We start from the raw sequence: 20,793 nt of genomic DNA, 5'->3' as shown, positions 1-20,793 counted from the left end.
CTCCAATGTAGTCTTTGAAGATCACCATCACATATAAGGAAGGTCTGCCGCTGACCAAGCGTCATTGCACAGCGTGTAGCCACGGCCCTCAAGCACACACAGTGAGACAAGAGAATGGTCAGATTGGGGAGATTGGTTGTTTGGGGGGAGGGTGTATATTTTCAGAGCTGAAATCTCGGAAATTATCACCAAGTCCACATCCCACCTGAGGCACCTAAGAGAACCTAAGGTGGGTGGGGAAAGGGGATGGGCAGAGGGGAAACCCAATTCCGGCCTGAGATTCCCCTGCCCAGATTGTCCCCCATGCAGTCCCAGGCAGCCCATAGCCATTCTAAATGAAGCTGTGCAGCCACCAGCACACACTGAATGGCCACCCAGGCCATTCAGGACCGCACACCTTCTAATGTCCTGGGTGGGTGGGTACAGAGTCCAGAATAAGGTAGTCTCCGCAGGGGTGAGACCCTCCACGAGGCAGTCAGGTAGCAGAGGAGGAGAGGGCTGCACAGAGCAGAGGGACTAGGCCCCAGAGAGCAGAGGGAGAAGTGAGAAAAAAACAGGAAAGAGGGGCCAGAAAGTATGGAGAGAGGCAGCTTGGATATCAGGGGTGGGCACAGGGAGATAGGCATTGGTGGAGCAAAGGGCCCTCAGGATTCCAACACCTGGTGAAATAAATAGCTGTCCATTTTCCATGGGCCTCACAGGCTTCATTAGTATATGCACAGGCCAGGGTCCATCCAGTCCCTCACACTTGGGCAGGAGGAGGTCACCTCAGTGACCATGTCTGTCCCCCTTTGCACCTTTGCACAGTTTTCCAGCCCCATAGAGCCCCAGATCTGCCCTCCTCAAGATCTGCCCCTCTCCTGTACTCCGGGCAACCCAGACCACCTGTCATCCCCCAGTCTGCTCCCAGCAAACTTGGTGAGAGGTGGGCACCGGAGCACAGACCGGGTGATCTGGAGAGGGCTTGACCCTGGATCTGACGTGTCACCACATTGGTGAGGCCAGGGCTTCTCTGAGGCCTGGCAGCAGATCTCTGCCAAGAGGCAGGCCTGCTGGCTCCTGGGGACTTACCTTCACACCATCGTTCTTCTTGTTTCCTCCGCTCTTCCCTCCTGTGGAGGAGAGAAAGTAGAGGGTTAGCAACACCAGGCAAGGCACCAGGGCCCACAGTGTGAGAAAGAGCAGCATTTGCAGGCAGCCGAGTAGTGGACTGTCGGAACAGAGCCGGCTTGGCAACCAGCGAGAGACTTCCTCCTTCCACGTGTCGTCTTCCACTGTCTACTCCCTCGTCAACAACCCACAGGGTGGGCCTGGGATTCCCCACTTCTCAGCAGTCTCGGGGATGGCTCTGTGACTTTGGGGCCTGGAGAGGTGTCCAGTATGCCCCGGGACAAAAGGGTTGCTGTTTCAGTCTGGGGATTCCCTCTGGATCCCTGTCACCAATGCTGGTGGTGGCCAACTCAGAAGCCTGCAGCCCGATTGAGAGCTGGAAGCTCCCTGCCTTGGCCCCCACCTGCCCTGGGCCTCTCTAATTTTAGCCCCATGCTGCTGCTGAGGTCATGTGTCAGCCCTGCCTACTCACTCTGGACAGCTGCGGACTGCATTTTGCTGGTGACAAGAAGCAGATGTCCCCCTGCAGGGGCCCACCCCTGCTGGAGAACTCACTCCCTGCCTTTCTTCTCAAGCAGTATGGACCTAACTAAGCTCAACCTCTGGAATCCCACTGTGGGGCTGGCTGAGTCCCAGTGGTAGACAAAAACCCAGCCACAACTCTCACAGAAGCTTGCACCATGCATTTCCCTCACCTCCCTCATTTCCTGGCTGGAGCCCTGGCAGTGGGTGTGAGCCAGAAGGTAGCATGAATGCCCAGCCCTGCCCTGACATGGTATCTGGATACTTCAGGCTTTTAAAACATGCCTTAAATGAGACATGGCTCTATGAAGTGCTCAGCACAGCACCCAGGGTATATCCAGTCGGTGCTCAATTACAGCTATGATTAGTCCTCCTGGAAGGCCTAAGAGGGTGGACTGGGGGTGGGGAGTGGGGACACTGATGGCCCAGGGGCACTGCGGGATGAGCTCCCAGATACCCCAGCTCTCAGACCCTGTATAACTTCCCCTGTAGCCTGTCAAAACTCCCAAGGGGTAGAGGTCGTTTCTGTGTGCCAAGCCTGAAAGGACTGGTGTCTGTCTCTCCAAGCTGAGCAAGTGGATCCAGAGCAAACAGCAGGGGAGGGTGCTTGCCTTGGAGACTCTCTGTCCCAATCCAGTGTTTGTGTCCAGTGTAGCCAGACTCTGGTTTTCTGTTCAGAACGGGCCCAGACTGGCCCTGATTCACTGTGTGACCTTGTTCTTATCTTCCTGCTTCCATTTCCTGAGTCCTGGGATTACAGCCATGTGCCACCACACACACACACACACACACACACACACACACTGCTGTTGGGTTTGGGTTTGTTGTTGTTTGTTTGATTGATTTTTGTTGTTTTGTTTTGTTTCTCTAGACAAGATCTCCTGGCTGTCCTGGAACTCATTTTGTAGACCAGGCTAGCCTTGATTTTTATTTGTTACTGGAGACAAGCTTCATGCCTTTTGGGCAAGCACACTCTACTATCTAAGCTACGTCCCTATCTCCCAGATTGATTTTCAAAAGACCACAAAAAATCTGGAGTGGGGGATGGGGATCTGTAAAATCTCTTGATTTTTTTTTTAAAGTTGGTGTGTATGTCTTTGTATGCACATGTGCAGGGTAATGTTGGGTGCCTTGATCATGTTTTGTATTTTTTATTTCATTTTTATTTTTTGGACAGGGTGTCACTATGTAGCTCTGGCTAGAACTTGCTATGTAGAACAGGCTAGTCTCAAACTCACGGAGATCCACGTGCTTCTCTGCTTCCTGAGTGCTGGGATCAATTAAAGGCACCAGCTCCTCCTTATATTCTAAACAGGGTTTCTCACTAAGCCTGGGGTTTACCGATCTGCTAGACCACTGCTCGGCTAGCCCAGTCTCCCAGTTGTTGGGATTGTGTGTCTGGGGCAGGTACAGACACAGCTAGCTTTTCACATGGGGGACTGGGGATCTGAACCCAGTTCCACATGCTTGTCCAGCAAGCCATTCCCCACAGAGCCATCTCCCTAGCTCCCAAATCTCCCGATTTTTAATGGTTAGAAATCTATTCCCCAATTTTTTCTTTTATCTCTTCTTTCTCTCTCTCTCTTCTTTCTTTTTGTATTGGAAACCAAAGGCATGTCCAAAAAAGATTTTATGTGTACCACATGTGTACAGGACTCCATGAAGGCCAGAAGAGACCATTAGAGCCTCTGGAATTGGTGGCAGTTGTGAGCCTCCATGTAAGTTCTGAGAATTAATTCCGAGTCATGTGTAAGAGTAATAAATGCTTCTAACTGCTGAAGTTAGCATCCTTCCCCCCAAACAAACAAAGAAACGAAGAACCACTTCTCACACCACCCTGGCTTACAGAGCCATGGGCCCCCATTCTGTGGGCCTTGAGACTGCTTTTCCAGGGTGCTATAATTGTAAACAACAAAACAACAAACAGCAAAACAAACCAAGCAACTTGTACTGGCTGGATTTGTGTCAACTTGACACAGCTGGAGTCATCACAGAGAAAGGAGCTTCAGTTGGGGAAATGCCTCCATGAGATCCAGCTGTAAGGCATTTTCTCAAGGGGGAAAGGCCCCTTGTGGGTGGTGACATCTCTGGGCTGGTAGTCTTGGGTTCTATAAGAGAGCAGGCTGAGCAAGCCAAGGGAGGCAAGCCAGTAAAGAACATCCCTCCATGGCCTCTGCATCAGCTCCTGCTTTCTGACCTGCTTGAGTTCCAGTCCTGACTTCCTTTGGTAATGAACAGCAGTATGGAAGTGTAAGCTGAATAAACCCTTTCCTCCCCAACTGCTTCTTGGTCATGATGTTTGTGATGTTCCTTAGTCAAGGAATAGAAACCTTGACTAAGACACAACCCTCTGTCTGTGCACCTTTCAGTGTTCAGTGAAAGGAGTAGCCAGAACCATGTCTCAGGAGAGTTCAGTGTGGGTGAAGCCCACATCGAAAGCTGACCTTTCCCTTTCCAGCTGGTCATCAGATAGGTTGAACCCTCTTGGGCGACCCAGGCCTACACCCCGCTCAGAAGTGACCCCTGGCTTCAGTGGGCCTGTGTCTGTCTGCAGTTGTCTCAGCTGGCCTAGCCCAGGGGTCAAGACCCCTTTAGTGAGCCCTGCCTTTTCCACTGTCTGCTCCACTGCCCAGGCCTCCCTAGGGAGAGGCCTTAAGCGGCACTGACCTGCCACTAACCTATGTGCCAAGAGGAGTTGCTAAGCTCTGACAATAATCCCTTTCCCTCCGGTTTGGAGCTATGTGCCCAAGTACTTGGGCTCTCCCCGCCTGGGAGTTTCCTGCCCTGGTCTGCTGGGTATCCCAGCTGATATAAAAGCTACAGCTGAGAGTTGATCAGACCTGTGCTGAAGACAGGTTCTGCCTCTCTTGAGGTCTGGAACCAGGGAGCAGACAGAGCACGGGTTCCTATGCTTCTGTTCTCTCCACATGGAAAAAAAAACATCAGGATAGCCCTCCCTGCCTTGTAATGAGACAACTCAAGCTGAAGCTAAGGGTCTGGAGGATACATCTCTAATGTTAGTGCTCCCGGGGTCTGGCTCCTTCTTGCTGGACTAGACTCCAATAGCTGTCTTCCCCTCTAGCTGGCCTGGCCAAGAACCCGAGTACTGCTGTAGACTGGGGAGCCAGACTGAATTTCTAACCAGGCGTTGGTTTGGGAGCTTTTGACTTCTCTTCTTTCCTTTCTTGGTGCTGATTGTGGTGGGTGAGCTAAACCTAGATCCTGGTGTCCTCTGTGGATCTGTCTTTGGGGACACCCAGCTACCCAACAGTGTAATGGCATCCAGCAGACCCATGCAGGATGCACTGGGGACTCTAGCCCCACCACCTACCGGAGAAGTTCCTGGTGGCCAGCATAGTGGTGAGGATGGCTCCCTGCAACACACAAGAAGGGGCCCGAGAAGAGGCACAGGTGAGGGGAGGTGTGTAGACAGGAACAGAAGGATGTGGGGAAGAGAAGGCAGTGTGTCCTTCAGAGACAAGCCAAAGTCTGCCCCTGCCCCTCCACTTGACCACATACCACCCTCTAGCCCAGAGCCCATCCACTCTCCCTGGAGAAGGTAGCTTTGACAGGCACAGCTCTTGAGACAGACATCCATAGGTCCCATGGCCTGGCCAAAACTAATGGAACCAAGAACACTCCAGAAGAGACTCTTAAAGGCTACAGAAGTTTCCTGCTTGGGTTGAGAAAGCAGACAACACTTGTGCTGCTAGGCTTGGGAGGAGCTGGCTCTAGAATCAGTCCTTCCTCCATGGCCCCTGGACCGGACCAGGAGGATATTAACTTGGAGAAGCCCTCTCTGTTGGTGAAGGACTAGAAACCATGGCCCAACTGGTCTTTGTGTTGTCTCATTAAGACCTGACCCAGACCATCTCCAAATCCAACATTCCCTCACGTTGAGAATCGCTTATCCCCACCGTTCAAAACTTCCCCTGGGACACTTCCCACTGGGGTGAGAGTGAGATGCCCGTCCCCTGACATTGAGCCAGACACCACCGCTTTGGCCTATGTCAACACCCCAAGCTTCCCTTCCAGGTCTGAAAGCAGTGGACAAGGGGGTTCTGGGTAAGCTGGGGCCTCCACCTTGGCCCTCATTGTCCTCATCAGGTACACTGATGGCTATCTATCATTATAGAGCCTTCCTGAGTGGAGAACCTGCTTAGGACCCACCTGGAAACCACAGTGGCTTTCTGAGGCCCTCCAACCATGCTGGGCAACCGGGGTCTTTCTCTCAACAGCGGCTTCAAGACTGGTCACATGTTGCCCCCTTCCTCCTGCCAAAGCTCTCTTAAGCCATTTGTGGTCCCCTAGAAAGTAGCGCTCACACCCGCAGACATCTGTACCGGCTATCCTTCTGTCTGGAATATCTCCCCATTGTCACTCTACACCTGCTTATCAAGAGTCAACTCAAACGCCACTGTCTCCAGGAAGGCCACTTGAGATTCTTCCCAGAATCCTCCAGGCCAGGGAAGGCCATCACCCTGGTATGTTACCCACCATCAGACACGGTCCTCATGGTGCCTCAGCAGAGTCCTGATTGTCTGCCCTCTGAGCCAGAGTGTGGACAGGCTGGGATGGGGCTCAGCTATGCTACTCACTCCCACAAGCCCCTTGGTGGCCAGCATGCAAGAATGTCCAGTAAACATACATGAAACCGATGAAGAAAAGAGCCTGGGGTTACCAGGAATAAGGACAGGTTACCTTCAGTTTCCTCCTGGCATTGAACTTCTTCAGGCAGTCCACGGTCTCCTGTCTGTGCATGCAGGAGGCCACGGTGGAGCGGTGCTGGGAAGAGAGGGAGAATTTGTGTGAGGGGAAACGCCTGCGGAGCGACGGACCAACCCAATATCACTTGAGCAGAAGCTTGACAAAATATCTTAAGGAGGATGACCCTTCATTCTGCTACATGGTGTAGCAAGGTTAGGATCGGAACACTAGCAAGTCAATGTCGGTGACACTCTGAACAAATGCCAACCCAGAATATCCCTCATTTCTATGTTGTCCCCGAGACCCACAGTGAGCCGGAGATTCTCAGAGAAGGCCCCCTCAACCCCACACGGAACAAGACCTAGAGGAGCGCGGCCTCTTGGGTGGGTGTGGCTGATAAAGGCTCACCGAGATCCATGGGTGCTTGAGAGCCTCAGCGGCCGTGATGCGTTTGGACGGGTTGATGGTCAGCATCTTATTGATCAGATCCTTGGCTTCTGGGGTGACGGTGTCCCATTCTGGTGATGGGAACTGGAAGGGGCAGAGGGGCCAGGTTTGCCTAGCCTGCCCCAGGCCACCCCTGCGATCCTCCAGCCCCTGACTGGCAGGGGGGCAGGCAGAGGTTCTCAAGCCCAAACACTCAGTTATCCACGAAGCACTTAGAAACATGGGTGCCAGAGCCACGGTGACACTCGAGTCTCACACACTAAGCCTCTGTCCTCAACCTCCCTATGTGTATACTGAAGGGTAAGACCAGTATCTAGGTCATAGGTTGAAGTGATGGATGCTTCAGTGAAAATTACGTCATTCAGAAGAATGACACAAAAGGACTCAGTGGTTTAATATATGGAAGAGAAAAAAAAAAAAGCACGTCTCAGAGTCATGTGTGGCGGGACACAGAGATCACCTCACACTTGGGAGGTGAGGGCAGGACAATCAGGAGACCTAGGCTACACAGTGACTCTCAGATCAGCCTGGTCTCATGAGACATCTTTGGAATATTAACTAATTATGAATAAGTAAGTAGACAAATAAAATGCTTGGGGCCTTTCCCTTGCCTCTACCTTCTAGTGCCCCATGGGACAAATTTCATGACTTTTAGACCCTAATCATTAGGCACCATGTGGTCATAGCCTGGCTCTGACGGTCAGTCTTGGAGCATCCCTGGACTCCATCCTCTGCAGTGGTAGGGAGTGGTGGTGTGTCCTCAGATCTCTGGCCTCTTAGGCCACTGGCTCTCCCCAGAAGGGGAGCATCAGCCGGAGAGGGGAGCAACACTCACATCATAGGCACCAGCTTTGATCTGCTGGTACAGGCGATGCTGGTCTTCATCCCAGAACGGGGGATACCCAACCAGCAAGATATACAGGATGACGCCTGGGGAGAGGAGCGGGAGAGGAGAGATGAGGCAGGGGAATAGTGGGAAGCGGAGAGGGAGCTAAAGGCCTGGACGGCTGGGAGACGAACAGGGCTTCCGGATGGACTTACCACAGGCCCACAGGTCCACGGGCTTCCCGTATGGGTCCTTCCTCAGCACTTCTGGGGAGAGGTATCCAGGTGTCCCTGCGAACCCTGCTCCCCAGACACACAGACAGGCAGACACACACACAGAGGTTGGCACGTGAGTAGCCTGGAGCAAGACCCTGCAGGAGAGGGGACGAGGATAGCCCTGGAGCTGGAGAACACAGCCCTGCCCCAAAAGCTGGGGTTGTACTGTGCCAACCTGGAGGCCGTGGGTAAGCTGGTGAGGCCTACATACCAGACTGGGACCAGCAGACAGGTATACAGCACACCTACATCCTACTCCTCACTCCATCCAGAGCCTCAGGTAGACCACAGTAACCAATCACAGAGCTCCTAAGTTCCAACTTTCACTGTACCCATTACCAATCACTTGCTGGTGGCCTTGAAGAGCTGATCTACTGCCCACACCCCATACCCTGCTCAAGGGATGTTCATGAGCTGTCAGAGCCTTGGTCCTAACTCTGGCTAACACGTGTATGTGTGTGTGTGTGTGTGTGTGTGTGTGTGTGTGTGTGTGTGCCTGTGCATGTGTGCTTATGTGTGTGCATGTGCAAGTGCATGCTTGTGTACTTATGTGTGTGCATGAGCATGTGTGCTTATGTGCGTGTATGCATATGTGCGTGTGTGTGTGTGCATGTGCGTGTGTGTGTGTGCATGTGTGCGTGTGCGTGTGCGTTTGTGGTTTTCCAGGTTTTAGTTTCCTGATCTGCCAAACAAAGAATTAGATGGTCTTACCTTTAATATTTCTCAATATTGAGAGAGGATTGTTGGAAAAACGAACACCAAGATTATCTTAACTAGATACCTTAACTAGTCGTCCCACAGGAGCAGTTACTAGTTGCTGCAGTTGTGTGCTAAGCATTGGACTGGGCACACGGGTCACATGCCTGCTATTAGCTACCCTCTTGGATTCCCTGGGGAACATGCTCCCGTCCCCTTCTGAGAGGCGAGGAAAACGAGACGTGGTTAAAACTGCACACCTTGTAAGTAGCAGAGTCAGGATTGGAACCCAGAACTCTGCTTCTTGTTTGTTTTCGTTTGGCTTTCATGTTTGTAGCCCAGGCTAGCCTTAAACTCCCCAGTTATTCTGCTTCTACCGTCCAAGTGCTGGGATTAGAGGCAGGTGCCACCACTCCCAGTTTAAGAGTTCTGGGTCTCAACCACTGGCCACTATTGTTCACAAAGAAGTACCCCCGAGAGAAAAACACATGCCCATTATTACCAATCCCAAGGCATGCTGGGATATTAGCACTCAAGCACCAGGACTCTCTACTTGTCAATTTCTCCTGACCTTTCCCAAGGTGTTTAGCCTGTCCCTTCTCTGTGACACCCAGTATCCAGGGGTAAAGGGAAGTCTACTGAGCTCCCACCAATGTATAAGTGTATGTTCTCACAAACAAGATAATGGTTAATAATGACCCCATTCCTATACCTAGTCCTGAGGGAGAGAGGTCGGTGCTGCCGAATGGCCCAGAGGCGGGCTGGGTGTAGCCTGTGTTCCCTGGGCCCTCCATGGCCAAACAGCCATCTCCTCTTAGGCAGAGGGTTCCCAGGGGCACATATGTCACCCAAAGTCTGCCCCTCCCCTCCCTGTCACCCCACACCCCACTCACCAAACCATGCCTGCTGCTCCCCTTCCACCTCTATGGCCAGGCCAAAGTCTGCCAGCTTCACAGCAGCGCCCTTGAGCTTCGAAGCCAGCAACAGATTCTCAGGCTTCCCCGGACCAGGAAGGGAGAGAGAGAAGGAGGGCCCAAGAGATAGTCAGTAGGTTCAGAACCTCACCCGCTGCCAGGGCACACAGGAAAAATGACTGAATGGTCCAGGGTCTCACGCCCTCCCACACCTCCAGACCCAGGATCCTGAGTTCCTGTGCCCAAGATGGGAGACTGAGGCAAGACCCGCATCATTTGCAACAGATGGATTCTTTCTCCCCCTGCTGAAACAGAGTAGGATGGTACAGCCTAGCAGGCCGCAGCATCTTTTAGTATCAGCACAGTGCTGCGGTTCATCAGTCACCCCAGTGACCTCAAGACAGGTACCTTGCTTCCTACAATGACCTCTTTCACCTCTGGAAACAGTTGTGCAGTGGCCTTTGTATCCCCCATGCTCTCTCTACGGCTTGCTCACCTCCCAAGTATCTCTGTCCTGTTCTTGGTCTCATGTCAAGCCCTCCAAAGAGCTCTCTCTCTCTCTCTTTCTCTCTCTCTCTCTCTCTCTCTCTCTCTCTCTCTCTCTCTCTCTCTCACACACACACACACACACACACACACACACGGCTCTCTCCAGTCCACCCTAGCACCTGTTGTTAACCATGTGTTTGTTGACTAGTCACAGCTGTAAAATGAGAGGAGCCAGGATGAAGGCAAAGGCTGACTCCATCTTAAAGTCGACAGGGCTTGGATGTGGGGCCATGATTGACATGGGGGAAAGGCCCTGGCTAACTCTGGACTGCGAATGGTCAGATAGCATCCCTGGGAGTCCTGCTGGGGAAGGGTTGAAAGCCAAAGTAGACAGCAGCTGCCTCTAAAGAGACAGGAAGTTTGAGCCCTGGGGCCTGGGACTCATAAAGCAGGACCCAAAGCCCTGCTCTTCACACCCCTAGACACCGTGCTGAAAGCTGTGCATCTCTTGACTGATGGGACTTGGATGTGGGACCATGGTTGACACAGTGTGTGTGCGTGCCTGCTGCCTCTGTCTTGGGCCCCCAAATTCTTCCACTTGCTGAGGCTTCCTATCACCTTGAGCCTGGACAAAGGGGAGCTAAGAGTATGGATTCTACCACTTAAGACAGTCTCAGCTTCTAAATCCAGGGCTGCCACGGTGGTGATGGACCCTGGCCAAATGATTTCCCGTCTCTGGTGGTTGGTTTCCTCCGGGAGAAAAGGGACAGATGCCTGTCCTGAACGTGGTGCCTAGGTGTGTAAACAGCTTTGTGAGCACCAGGCCCCAGTGCTCAAACTTCCTGCTGGGGGCTGGGCTGAAGCACTCTCTAGAGAGACAGCTGCTGTCTCCTCTGGTTCCCTTTCTCCATCAGGACTTTCTGGGCCCCTACCATACCTTTCATAGTCCAAAGCTAGCCTTGGGCCAAAGGACTATGGCCCCTTTCACCTGGCTTGGTGAGGCCTCCTTTGTCCTCAGGGGCTGTGTTCCCAACATGTCCTGGGTCTCAGTAGTGTCCTGCCCTGATTTGATGAATGTACCACTAATTAGAGATTCCAGCGTGGCCTAAATCTGGGCCGCTTCTCAGTTCTCATGCCTCCTCTTCCCGAGCATGGTCTGTTACCACAACGAGAGCAGACCCTTGTGGAAAGCCACCCTGCCCTCGGACTGAGACCTTGTTCCTGGGCCCACCTTCTTGTTGCCAAGGTACCAAGAACTCACCTAGGGCACAGGTGAGACCTCAAGGAGGGCCTAAGGTAGTAAGAAAGAGGTAGGGAGCCCTTTCGGAACACTGTCTCCTAAAGGGTAGGAGCTGGCTGGTTGCTCACCCTGAAAACTATCCAGGCTCAGGAGGCCTGGAGTCAATCCTGGTGGGAATGGGGGTTTGCAACCCTGGGAAGCCTGAGGAATATTTCTCAGTGGCTCTGGAGCTTCCCTAAATCCTTGTGCATTCCAAACTGGGGGTTGTACGCAGTGCCCACAGTAGTTATAAACAAAGGGGGAGGACGGGGTGGGGGAGTCCTGCCAAAGCCACCCCATAGGATGCCAGCGCAGTTGCTGATGGCCAAGGTCCCTGGATGCCTGGCATGCTTGCTCTAGAGGGGCTGCTGCTGAAGCTGACTGGGTTAAGTAGCTTTCTGGACCTAGACAGTGGGGTCACAGGCTCTGGGGTGAAAGGAAGACAGCGATCCTTGTCCTTGCTCAGACTCCACTGAAATGCATATCCTTGGCAAACCTGTCATATTTTGTCCATCTGCTTCCTGTTCTGTGAGGTGGGGGTTCTGTGAGTTACCATGCCGAGGCCGGGAGGCTAGCACAGGACACCCACAGGTCTGTGCTCACTGCCATGTAGCCCATGACAGTGCTAGACAGTATTATTCCTTTCCTTCAGATGAGCAAAAGCTGGCCCAGAGCCCCACCCCCACCCCAGCCCTGTTTTCCTACTCCTCTGCCTGACAGTGACCCAGGAGCAAGAGTATCAGGCTGTCTCTATCCCAGGAATTTTGTGGTCTCATTTGATAGCTTCATCAATTGGAGGCAGAGGTTGCCATGACAACCCCTTCTGTAGGGAAGCTGAGTCTCTTGCAAGATAGTCCCACTTTGGAGGGGTTGAAAGTACCCCAGTGGTTAAGAACACTAGCTCTGAGCCGGGCGTGGTGGCGCACGCCTTTAATCCCAGCACTCGGGAGGCAGAGGCAGGCGGATTTCTGAGTTCGAGGCCAGCCTGGTCTACAAAGTGAGTTCCAGGACAGCCAGGGCTATACAGAGAAACCCTGTCTCGAAAAACCAAAAAAAAAAAAGAACGCTAGCTCTTCCAGAGGACCAGGGTTTGAATCCTAGTGCCCACATAAAAGGTTTGCAAAGTGTCTGTAAACCCCAGTTCAAGAGGGGTCTGATGCCCTTTTCTGGCCTCCACAGGTACCAGGCATCTGTGTGGTGCACATAGGCGTACACACACATGTGATGCACATATAAGCATTCTGGCAAAACACTCATACACAAAAACTAAGTAAATCTTAGGGGGAAAAAAGCCAAGTAGTTGGAAGGTAGCAGACTGTGCTCTGCTTCCTTTTCAACCCACAGGGCAGCCTCAGTCTAAATCAGCTCACCTTCCCGGTACAAACTGCATGGGGCTAGACCCCCTGGGAGCCCTACCTTCCTGAGCTCAGTTTCCTGAGTGGTCTGTCTTGACAGCTAGAAAACACAGCCACCCGCCTCAAGGTGAAGACATGAAAGAAATTCTGAGAATGCAGAAGCAGAGGGCCCAGACTGAGTTACTGAGGCCCCTCCCAGGGCCCCAGAGGGAAGGAATCTGGGTGGTGCCCGTTTTATGGGGGTGGGGGGGTGGGGGGAGGGAAGGGAGTGCAGAGGCAGGGGACTTGGGAAAGCTGCTTCTGGGGGGGGGGGTGTTACTCACCTTCAGGTCACGATGCACCACCCCCATCTGGTGACAGTGTAGCACAGCCTCCAAGATCTGCTGGATACAGTGGCTGGAGAGAAAGGGGGAGGGGTCAGGCCGCCTGGGAAGCTGACTGTGGGCAAGGGCACCTCTGCCAGGTTGCAGCCAGTACTCACCTGGCATCAGCTTCACTGTAATACTCCCGGGCCACAATGTCTTCAAACAGCTCCCCACCAGTGACCCTGGGGAGACAGGCATGGCGTCGTCACCCTCCCACTGAGATTCCAGGTGCCACCTGGCCTGAAGGAACTTTCTGGAAATTATTTGAGAAGGGCAGGGCCGGGGACCTTAGAACCTCAACCCCCCAAAGGAATAACTGGATCACGAAGACCCCTGTGGCCACCCTGTTCCTGTCTTCTAACACAGCTAGATTTCTCTTACCCCTCTCTGTCCCCTCACTGGGCCCAGACTGGTGGGGACAGTAACTCAGAAGCAATCAGTGATTCCAGAAGGCTCCTGGAAGCTTGTGGGCTGTTTGGTTTCTCACTTAGCTTATTTTTACACTTTTCTATTTATGTTTAAATATTTTTCTTATTTTTTTTAATTGAGGGGAAGCTATGGAGATTTCCCATGTGCCCCTGTCCCCTCTTCTGAACATCACTGTGTTTTACAGACCAGACAAGCATCTCACTGATTCTTACTGCCCACCTAGGGACAACTAAAGCCTGCCATTTCCTTCCTGCTTTGACAAGCCAGATTTCAAAATGAAACTGGATACCCCCACCATGAACGGCAAGGCAGCAGCATCACTGGCCACAAATAGAGAAGCAAAAAATAAACTGATTGGTACTGGCTGGATGTGCCTGGTGTTTTAAACAGAAATACTAGCTTATGAAGCCTGGGGAGTGGTCCACTGCATAGCCTAAGAGCACTCAGAACCCCTCAGGCCAAATAGTCCATAAAGGTCATCCCTGCCCAGGTACCCAGGTCTCCCATGGCATATCAGGATGTGCACAGAAAGACTCACAGATCAAAGATAAGGTAGTGGTGCCCCTCCTCAGAGATGCTGTCATGGAGTCGGACTGTGGGCAGGATTAAAAGCAGCAGGTTACACAGGGGTTCGATGCTTTCCACCCCCACTATTCCTGTTAAATTCCAGGAGCTACCATCTCAACCCTCAGTCCAGGAGCACAGACTTTGAAGAAGGCAAACAAACGCAAGGGATTCACCACACCAAGACCTCCAGCATTACTGAAGGAAGCTAAGTGCAAACACTGAAGATCTCTGTGTGTCAGCTTGGTCCTCTCCCTGTCCAAGCCTCAGTTTCATTTACTGGGCAAGAGAGAGAGAGAGAGAGAGAGAGAGAGAGAGAGAGAGAGAGAGAGAGAGAGAGAGAGAGAGAACAACAGACTGTGATTCCAGTTTGTGCCAAGAGTGGCGGGTGGGTGGGTGGGCAGGTCGCTGTGCCTTTCTGACCCTCTTTTCTCCTTATTTGGACTTTGCAACCTTGTTTCAAGAGTCCTATGAAGTGCACAGCAGTAACCACTCAGTGAAGGCCCTGGATTGACATCTCCGCTCTGCTTCCAGACTGAGAGACAATAGTGTTTCCCTGGGCTGAAGTGAGAGAGACAGCAGTTGGTTCCTGAACACTGATGGCTGTGAATTTGTCATCTCTTCACACCTCATTTCCCAGGAACAGAGGCAAGGCTCCCAGGAGCCCAGAGCTCCCTAAATGGCTCAGCTTTTAAAAGAAAGGCCGGTGGTCTAGGACTGATTCTGGGAAGCTAGGTCCTGTCAGCCAAGGGCCGGTTCTCACAGGCTAGGGTGCTCATCCTTCATCCTTCTCTGTGGCATAGATACAGTGTAGGGGAGAGCTGGCGGGGACAATGGGGATCCTTCTGCACAATGCAATTCACACAGCTGTTGGGATGGTTTGGCCGTTATCACCCACTGGTTTGGAATCTTCTCCAAATTATGTCGTTTCGTGAAAAAGCAAAGTGTAAAGCTTTGGTGTTTTTCCGAAAGAGACGTCTGAGCTCGGGCATGATGGGAGTCTTTCTGGGAAGATGTGAAGAAACGGGCAACAGGGAGCCTGTAAGGTGTATGTGTGTGTGTGTGTGTGGGGGGGGGGTAGCAGGCTTCCTTCTCATTGGAAACCCTAGCATCACTGGGTGTGAGCCAGTGGCCTTGAGCACATACTATCACAACGTCTTCGAGTGCCTCTTGGCTCTCAGACTTGCCTATAAGCTTGGTGGGGTGAGAGGTAATTCCTGAATGGATGCCCTAGGAGATAGGAGATAACCAGCAGAGGTAGAAAATGGTGGAGTGAGGGGTGGTTTACACAGACTTAAATGAATGTTACATGTTTTGGTTTTGGTTTTGGTTTTCCCCCCCTTTTTACAGTGCAGAGGATTAAATAAAGCAAAGAGAGAGAGAGAGAGAGAGAGAGAGAGAGAGAGAGAGAGAGAGAGAGAGAGAAGAAAAAGAAAGAAAGAAAAAAGAATAGGAAAGAAAAAATGTGTTCTACCACCGAGCTTCATCCCAAGACCTTTGTCATCATTGCTGTTGCTGTGTGTTTTTAGAAAGGGTCTCCTTGTGTAGCTCAGGCTAGCCTCAAATTCACAATCCTCCTGCCTCCCAAGTGCTGGCGTCACAAGGACGTGCCTGAAATGTTAAGCGAAATGTGAAGACACTGTTTTTTTCAAAGTTTTGTTTTTGTTTTTATGTATGTGTCTCTGTGTGCATGCACACGTGAGTATAGGTGCCATCAGGTTCCCTGGGACTGGAGTTTCAGGCGGTGGTGAGACAGACACCTGATGTGGGTGTTGAGAACCTAAATCAGGTCCTCAGCGAGAGCAGTAAATGCTCTTAATCCCTGCGCCAGCTCCCTAGCTCACGGAGGCATTCTTAAATGACGATAAAAGCTGTTATTGCTTTGGGTGTGAAGTGTCTCCCAAGAAGGCTCATGTGTTAAAGGCTTGATCCCCAGCAAGGAGTGCTGGGTGTGTATGTGTGTGTGTGATTGGATCATGAGGATATTAACCCCACTGAATTGATTTAGGCTTCCATTGAGGAGTTCATCGCTGAATGGCCTATCAGGAGGTAGAGCATGAGCCTTGAACATCCTCAAGTTCTCTTCCCCTTCCCACACTATTCATTAAACTCTCAGGTTTTGAGTAGCCCGGGCCAAATCTGGCACGGGCATGGGATTTCTAGAGTCTGTCTGTCACAAGCAGTACCCAAGCAGGAACCAAGAGACAAAAGGTCTACAGGCACAGCTGGACCAGGCTGTGCTGAGACCCCCCTCCTCCACCCCCTGAGACAGGGCAGTGGACACCAGCAGATAGCAGCTCATCTCCCTTGCCTGGACTTGCCAAGCAGACTGAGGTCATGTGAAGTTTCTCCAGGCGTGAAGCCCTCTGGACTTCTGTACCACATCTATACTAGGTTAGGCTTCTCTGACAAGATTTCATCTGCTTGGGGTGGGCTGTTGGGCAAGGTCCGGGTCTTTCCAGCCCTCCAGAAGAAGCTCATGGCTCCTCTGAGAGCTTTTCTGGCTGCCTGCTCAGCTCTGCTCTCCATGAGGAGCCAGGCTTACTCAAGCCCATTCCCATCCTCTCTTCTCCCGACAGCCTCGGAGCCTGGAAGAGATTTGGACATGTGGTAGAGCCTCCAGTGAATTTGACATCGGGTGAATGGGGGAAGGTACATCTCCATGGAGACAGTAGGAAGGCTGATGACTGTCATCTCCGGGCTCTTGCACTTCATCGTGTCAGGGTGTCTCCCTGGGTGGATGGCGCAGAGCAATGAGCCGTGTGGGGTCGCAGGCAAAACTTGCCTTCTGCGGAGAGCCTGCTGCAGGAATGGGCAGACTGTGGTGTGGAGTGGCTGAGCAGAGTAAAGTTCATTCGCTCTGGCATTGCACTGTTCTCTATTGAATTACCACCCCCAGCAAGGCAGGAATAACTTTTCCCCCCAAAAAAATCCAAGTTTCAGAATGGTGAGGCAATGTGTCTAGGGTCAGTCACACTGTAACAGTGGCGGCATTTAAGCTGCTGGTTGTTACCGCCTGGCCTATGTATTCTTATTACAGCCGGGAATGGGAGTGAGAGAGAGACATAGATAGGAACTCTGAGCTCAGACAGATCCGTTGCAATGCACAAACCCATCTAGATACACACATACAGATACCACTTACAGACACCACACATACAGATAACCACACACAGAGACAGAGACATGCATGTACAGAGACACATACAGATACATCATGCACATATAACAGGACACACGTAGAGAGACACATACAGAAATATACACACATAGATGCTATACACAGACACACACACACACACACACACACACACACACACACACACACACACCATACACACGCATACCACTCTACTCCTCCCAAGCTGATAGCCTTTTTGAGAATATGGGATTTCTGTCACAGCTCACTAAGGTATGAGCAGTAAGGTGAGCAAAGCAGAGTCCAGCTAGGGTCCTCCCCTAGCTGTGGCCTGTGACCTCTTCTCTGCTGCTGGCCTGCCTCTGGCTGCTGTGCAGGGGAAGGGAGTGGCCTCTGGTATAAATAGCAGATGGAGCTCTCTCCCTGGGGAAAGTTAACCCTTCCAGCTCAACTCCACTACAGGAGCCTGTGTGTGTGTCCTGTCCGTCCGTGTCGTCGCCCCCCCCCCCCAGCCAATGGAAAAGGCACAGCTGCCGGAGTTTGCTCTGGAAACCAGCAGCCTTAGCTTCCTCTCTGTGAGAGCCTCGACACCTCAGCCCATCTCAGGCCCATGGAAGCAGAGGCCGTCATGAGACCCAAGATGCTCGAGTGGCTAGAAAAGGACAGGCACTGGTGAACAAAATGACTCAGAGAGAGCAGCAGTCCCACTAAAGTCTCACAGCCTAGATCTGCAGACCAGATGCACAGGAAGGAGCAATGAGACAATGAAGTGTATTTCAGGCCCTTCCCTGGGTCCTACTACCCTGAGCCAAGCATCTCTGGAAGATCTCCTCAGTCTAACTCTGGGGCATCAGCCAAGCTCCTGGGGTGGGGGTGGGTGGGGGGTACGAGGCAGGCAGGAGAAGGGCTCCAAAGCGGGACAGGCCCACAGATCCGGGCTGACACTGCTTGTGGTGGGTCAGGGAGTGGGCCTTGTTGGTCCAGGCCAAGCTTTCCCTGGCCTATTTTCATCTTTCTTTTTCGGCTTCAAGAGCATTCCTGAAACAGCTTTTCCGAAGGAGGCGCTGGCAGCGTGGGTGGCAAGAAGGGTCCTTTCTTCACCTTCCCCCAAAGCAAGCTGGTCCTGAGCAAGACGCCCCCTTTTCCAGCTCCCTCTGCAGCCTCCATCTCCAGAGAAGAAAGTGATTGCGCCCCACCACCCCACACTCTGCCGGGACCCCTCATGCTCCCCAGGGCTCACCGATATTGGGGTGCTTCAATAAGCGGCAGATGCGGGCCTCACGTTCCAGCTTCTGGTGATCTGAAACACAGATTCCCTTGTAAATCCCAGAGAAGATATGACCTTCACGCCGACTCTATTGTCCTCACCTCCCAGGGTGGCTCTAGGTACTAGAAAAGGTGGCCTACATACGAAGGCTTCTGAGTTCTTGGAAAGGGCAAGTGGGTAGTGAGGACCCAAATGAGTCTCCCTCTCCAGGCCTCAGTATCCAAGGCTCTCCAACGAGATTCTCCTCCAATCCCTTCCCGTATGACTTAACCATCCCGAGGTGTAGAGAGCTGGTACAACTCCCTGTAATTCCTCCAGGCTAGCCCCTCAGCCCCTCGATCCAGGCAGACGAACTGCAGAGTTGTGCCCTTCCCAGTTCCCACCTGGGAGCTGCCAGTTCACTCAGCAGGCACACCCTATCACCAGCCATTCATCCATCTGACTGCGCCCCTCAGTGACATTGCTTTCTAGAAGTGCGCCCTGACTTCAAGCCTGCAGGGACCCTCCTTTGGGCCCTAGAGGGCCAGGCAACATTTTTGTGTCTCCCAGAACCTTCATCTTCGGGTAGGGACTCTGTTGTACCACCTACATCTATTTGAATGCCTGGTACATGTTAGTTACTTAAGAAGTCACTGGGTGGATGGATGGATGGATGGATAGATAGATAGATAGATAGACGGACTTGACAAGCTTCCTAAGGTAGTGACTGTTTTCTTCAAAAGCAGCCCCTCCATTTTCACAGGACACTGGAATCAAGGACAGACAACTGCAAAGAACTTATATGGTAAACTTGGTGTGTCCCTCCTCACCTCCCTTGGGGCTGGCCTAGGGCCTGTATGCCTGCCAGGACCTCTGTCTGAGACCCTCTGTCTCCTACCCACCTGCAAGAGTTTGTGTAAGCTCTGCTGCCAGTGGTCTCTGCCTCAGTCTGCCAGGAACAATCATAACCACAAGCCCAGTCTGTGTCTGCCATGGTGGCCTGTGACACCATTGTCAGCATGGCACAGATAAGGTCAGGTGGCCTGAGCCAGTGGCAGCCTGAGGGGGGCGGCTACATTGGCCTTGCGCGGTCTCTCCACAGGATGGCTCCTCTGGAGCAGGTAGCTACTTGGAGGGTAGTGAAGATGGAGAAAGCCCTTATTTCTCCTGCTTCCTCCCCTAGAGCAATTGCTGGCTGCCCTCTGCAGACTACAGAAGCCGAGATCGATGCTGAAATGTGGCTTTGCCATCAGCAAAGCAATTAAGTCCAATTCCGATTCAATAGGCTCAGCTCCCAGCTGAAAACCTGCTGCAGGCTTCAGGGAGTGGGGGTGGGGTGCAAGGCCAGATTAACTCCAGATAACCCTCTCCCAATACCCTCTCTGCCTCCTTCACCATCCTCAGGCACAGGATGCTGGTTCCTAGACAGAGGAAGGGAATCCCAACCAGGTCCCTGATCCACATGCACTTCACCTTCACCCACAGTGGAACCGCAGAGCTTCAGAGTCAAGGTTCTGCCTGTGAGAGGGAATGAGATCTTCTGGCCCAGGCAACACACTCAGAGCAGTGGGATGCAAGTCTAAACCCAGAACTGTGCTGTTTCTTGCATATGAGATGACCCAGGAGTGCAGTTCCATTGATAAACAAACTATACACAGGTGGGACAAAACATTGGTCACTAAACCTTAAACTCTGTCTGGTTATCAGACCTCTCTGCTAGAATGGCCCGAATAGGACAGCAGCCGCAGGGCAGGTTCGGCACAGCTACCCTGTCTGTGTCGGGACTTTCCCCGTTAGCCACACCCATCCACTGCCTGTGAACGGAACACTATGCAGGATTCCGTAGCCCCATTCGTGAAGATTGCGTTTCTAAGGCACTGAGAAGCTCGGGTGCTGTGGCGTCCTAGCTGGATGGCTCAAGTCTGTTCTCGCTATGGTATGTGCAGGGAAAGAATGCGAGGCTGGGTGAGGGAGGAGTGATCCCTTCTTCAATGTCACTAGTCAAAACAGCCGAACCCTTTTCAGAACTTAGAGCTCCGAGGACCTCATTCCTTGACTGACTAACTCTCCATCCTAGCTATTTGTCTCTGGTGGCCAACGTCCTTTTTTTTTTTTTTTTTTTTTTTTTTAAGGTATAAATGGAGGGCCTGCCACTCTTGGTTGACTGACTAACAGCTTTCCTAATGTGTTTACGATAAACAAGCCAAGGCTTTAGCTAGCACCTTAGCCATGAAGACCATTCACACGCGCTCTTTCTGACCTTGACTGTTCCAAGCTTCTTATCTTAGAGTCTTTGGCTTGTTGTGTCCTCTCCTTGGGGGTGTCCCTCCCCTGGGCCTCCTTATGCTGCTTTCTTGCTCCTCAGACAGATCCAAGCTCAAGGTCACTTCCTCAGAGAGTTTCCCTGCTGCCTTTTCTAAGAATGTCCGC

At 52.2% G+C, this 20,793-nt stretch overlaps 1 protein-coding gene across 4 annotated transcripts in view; it reads right to left on the bottom strand.

Moving 5' to 3' along the window:
- Positions 1 to 20,793, bottom strand: part of Camk2a (calcium/calmodulin dependent protein kinase II alpha) — a 62,366-nt gene that overhangs the window by 21,488 nt on the left and 20,085 nt on the right. For all 4 annotated transcript variants that reach the window (XM_021150264.3, XM_085833572.1, XM_021150265.3 and 1 more), the window contains exons 3-13: positions 18,358 to 18,417; positions 13,953 to 14,007; positions 13,102 to 13,167; positions 12,944 to 13,016; positions 9,477 to 9,579; positions 7,828 to 7,911; positions 7,622 to 7,716; positions 6,748 to 6,870; positions 6,334 to 6,417; positions 4,964 to 5,006; positions 1,072 to 1,112 (exon numbers count right to left, since the gene is read on the bottom strand). In XM_021150264.3, coding sequence (XP_021005923.1) covers positions 1,072 to 1,112; positions 4,964 to 5,006; positions 6,334 to 6,417; positions 6,748 to 6,870; positions 7,622 to 7,716; positions 7,828 to 7,911; positions 9,477 to 9,579; positions 12,944 to 13,016; positions 13,102 to 13,167; positions 13,953 to 14,007; positions 18,358 to 18,417 — 827 coding nt within the window. The remainder of the gene's footprint in view (positions 1 to 1,071; positions 1,113 to 4,963; positions 5,007 to 6,333; positions 6,418 to 6,747; positions 6,871 to 7,621; positions 7,717 to 7,827; positions 7,912 to 9,476; positions 9,580 to 12,943; positions 13,017 to 13,101; positions 13,168 to 13,952; positions 14,008 to 18,357; positions 18,418 to 20,793) is intronic.

This window comes from Mus caroli, unplaced genomic scaffold, assembly GCF_978045245.1.
Source record: "Mus caroli unplaced genomic scaffold, Mus_caroli_1 scaffold_19, whole genome shotgun sequence".
Taxonomy (NCBI): Eukaryota; Metazoa; Chordata; class Mammalia; order Rodentia; family Muridae; genus Mus; species Mus caroli.
Note: the sequence above shows the minus strand (reverse complement) of the source record. Positions and strands in the feature narration are given on the sequence as shown.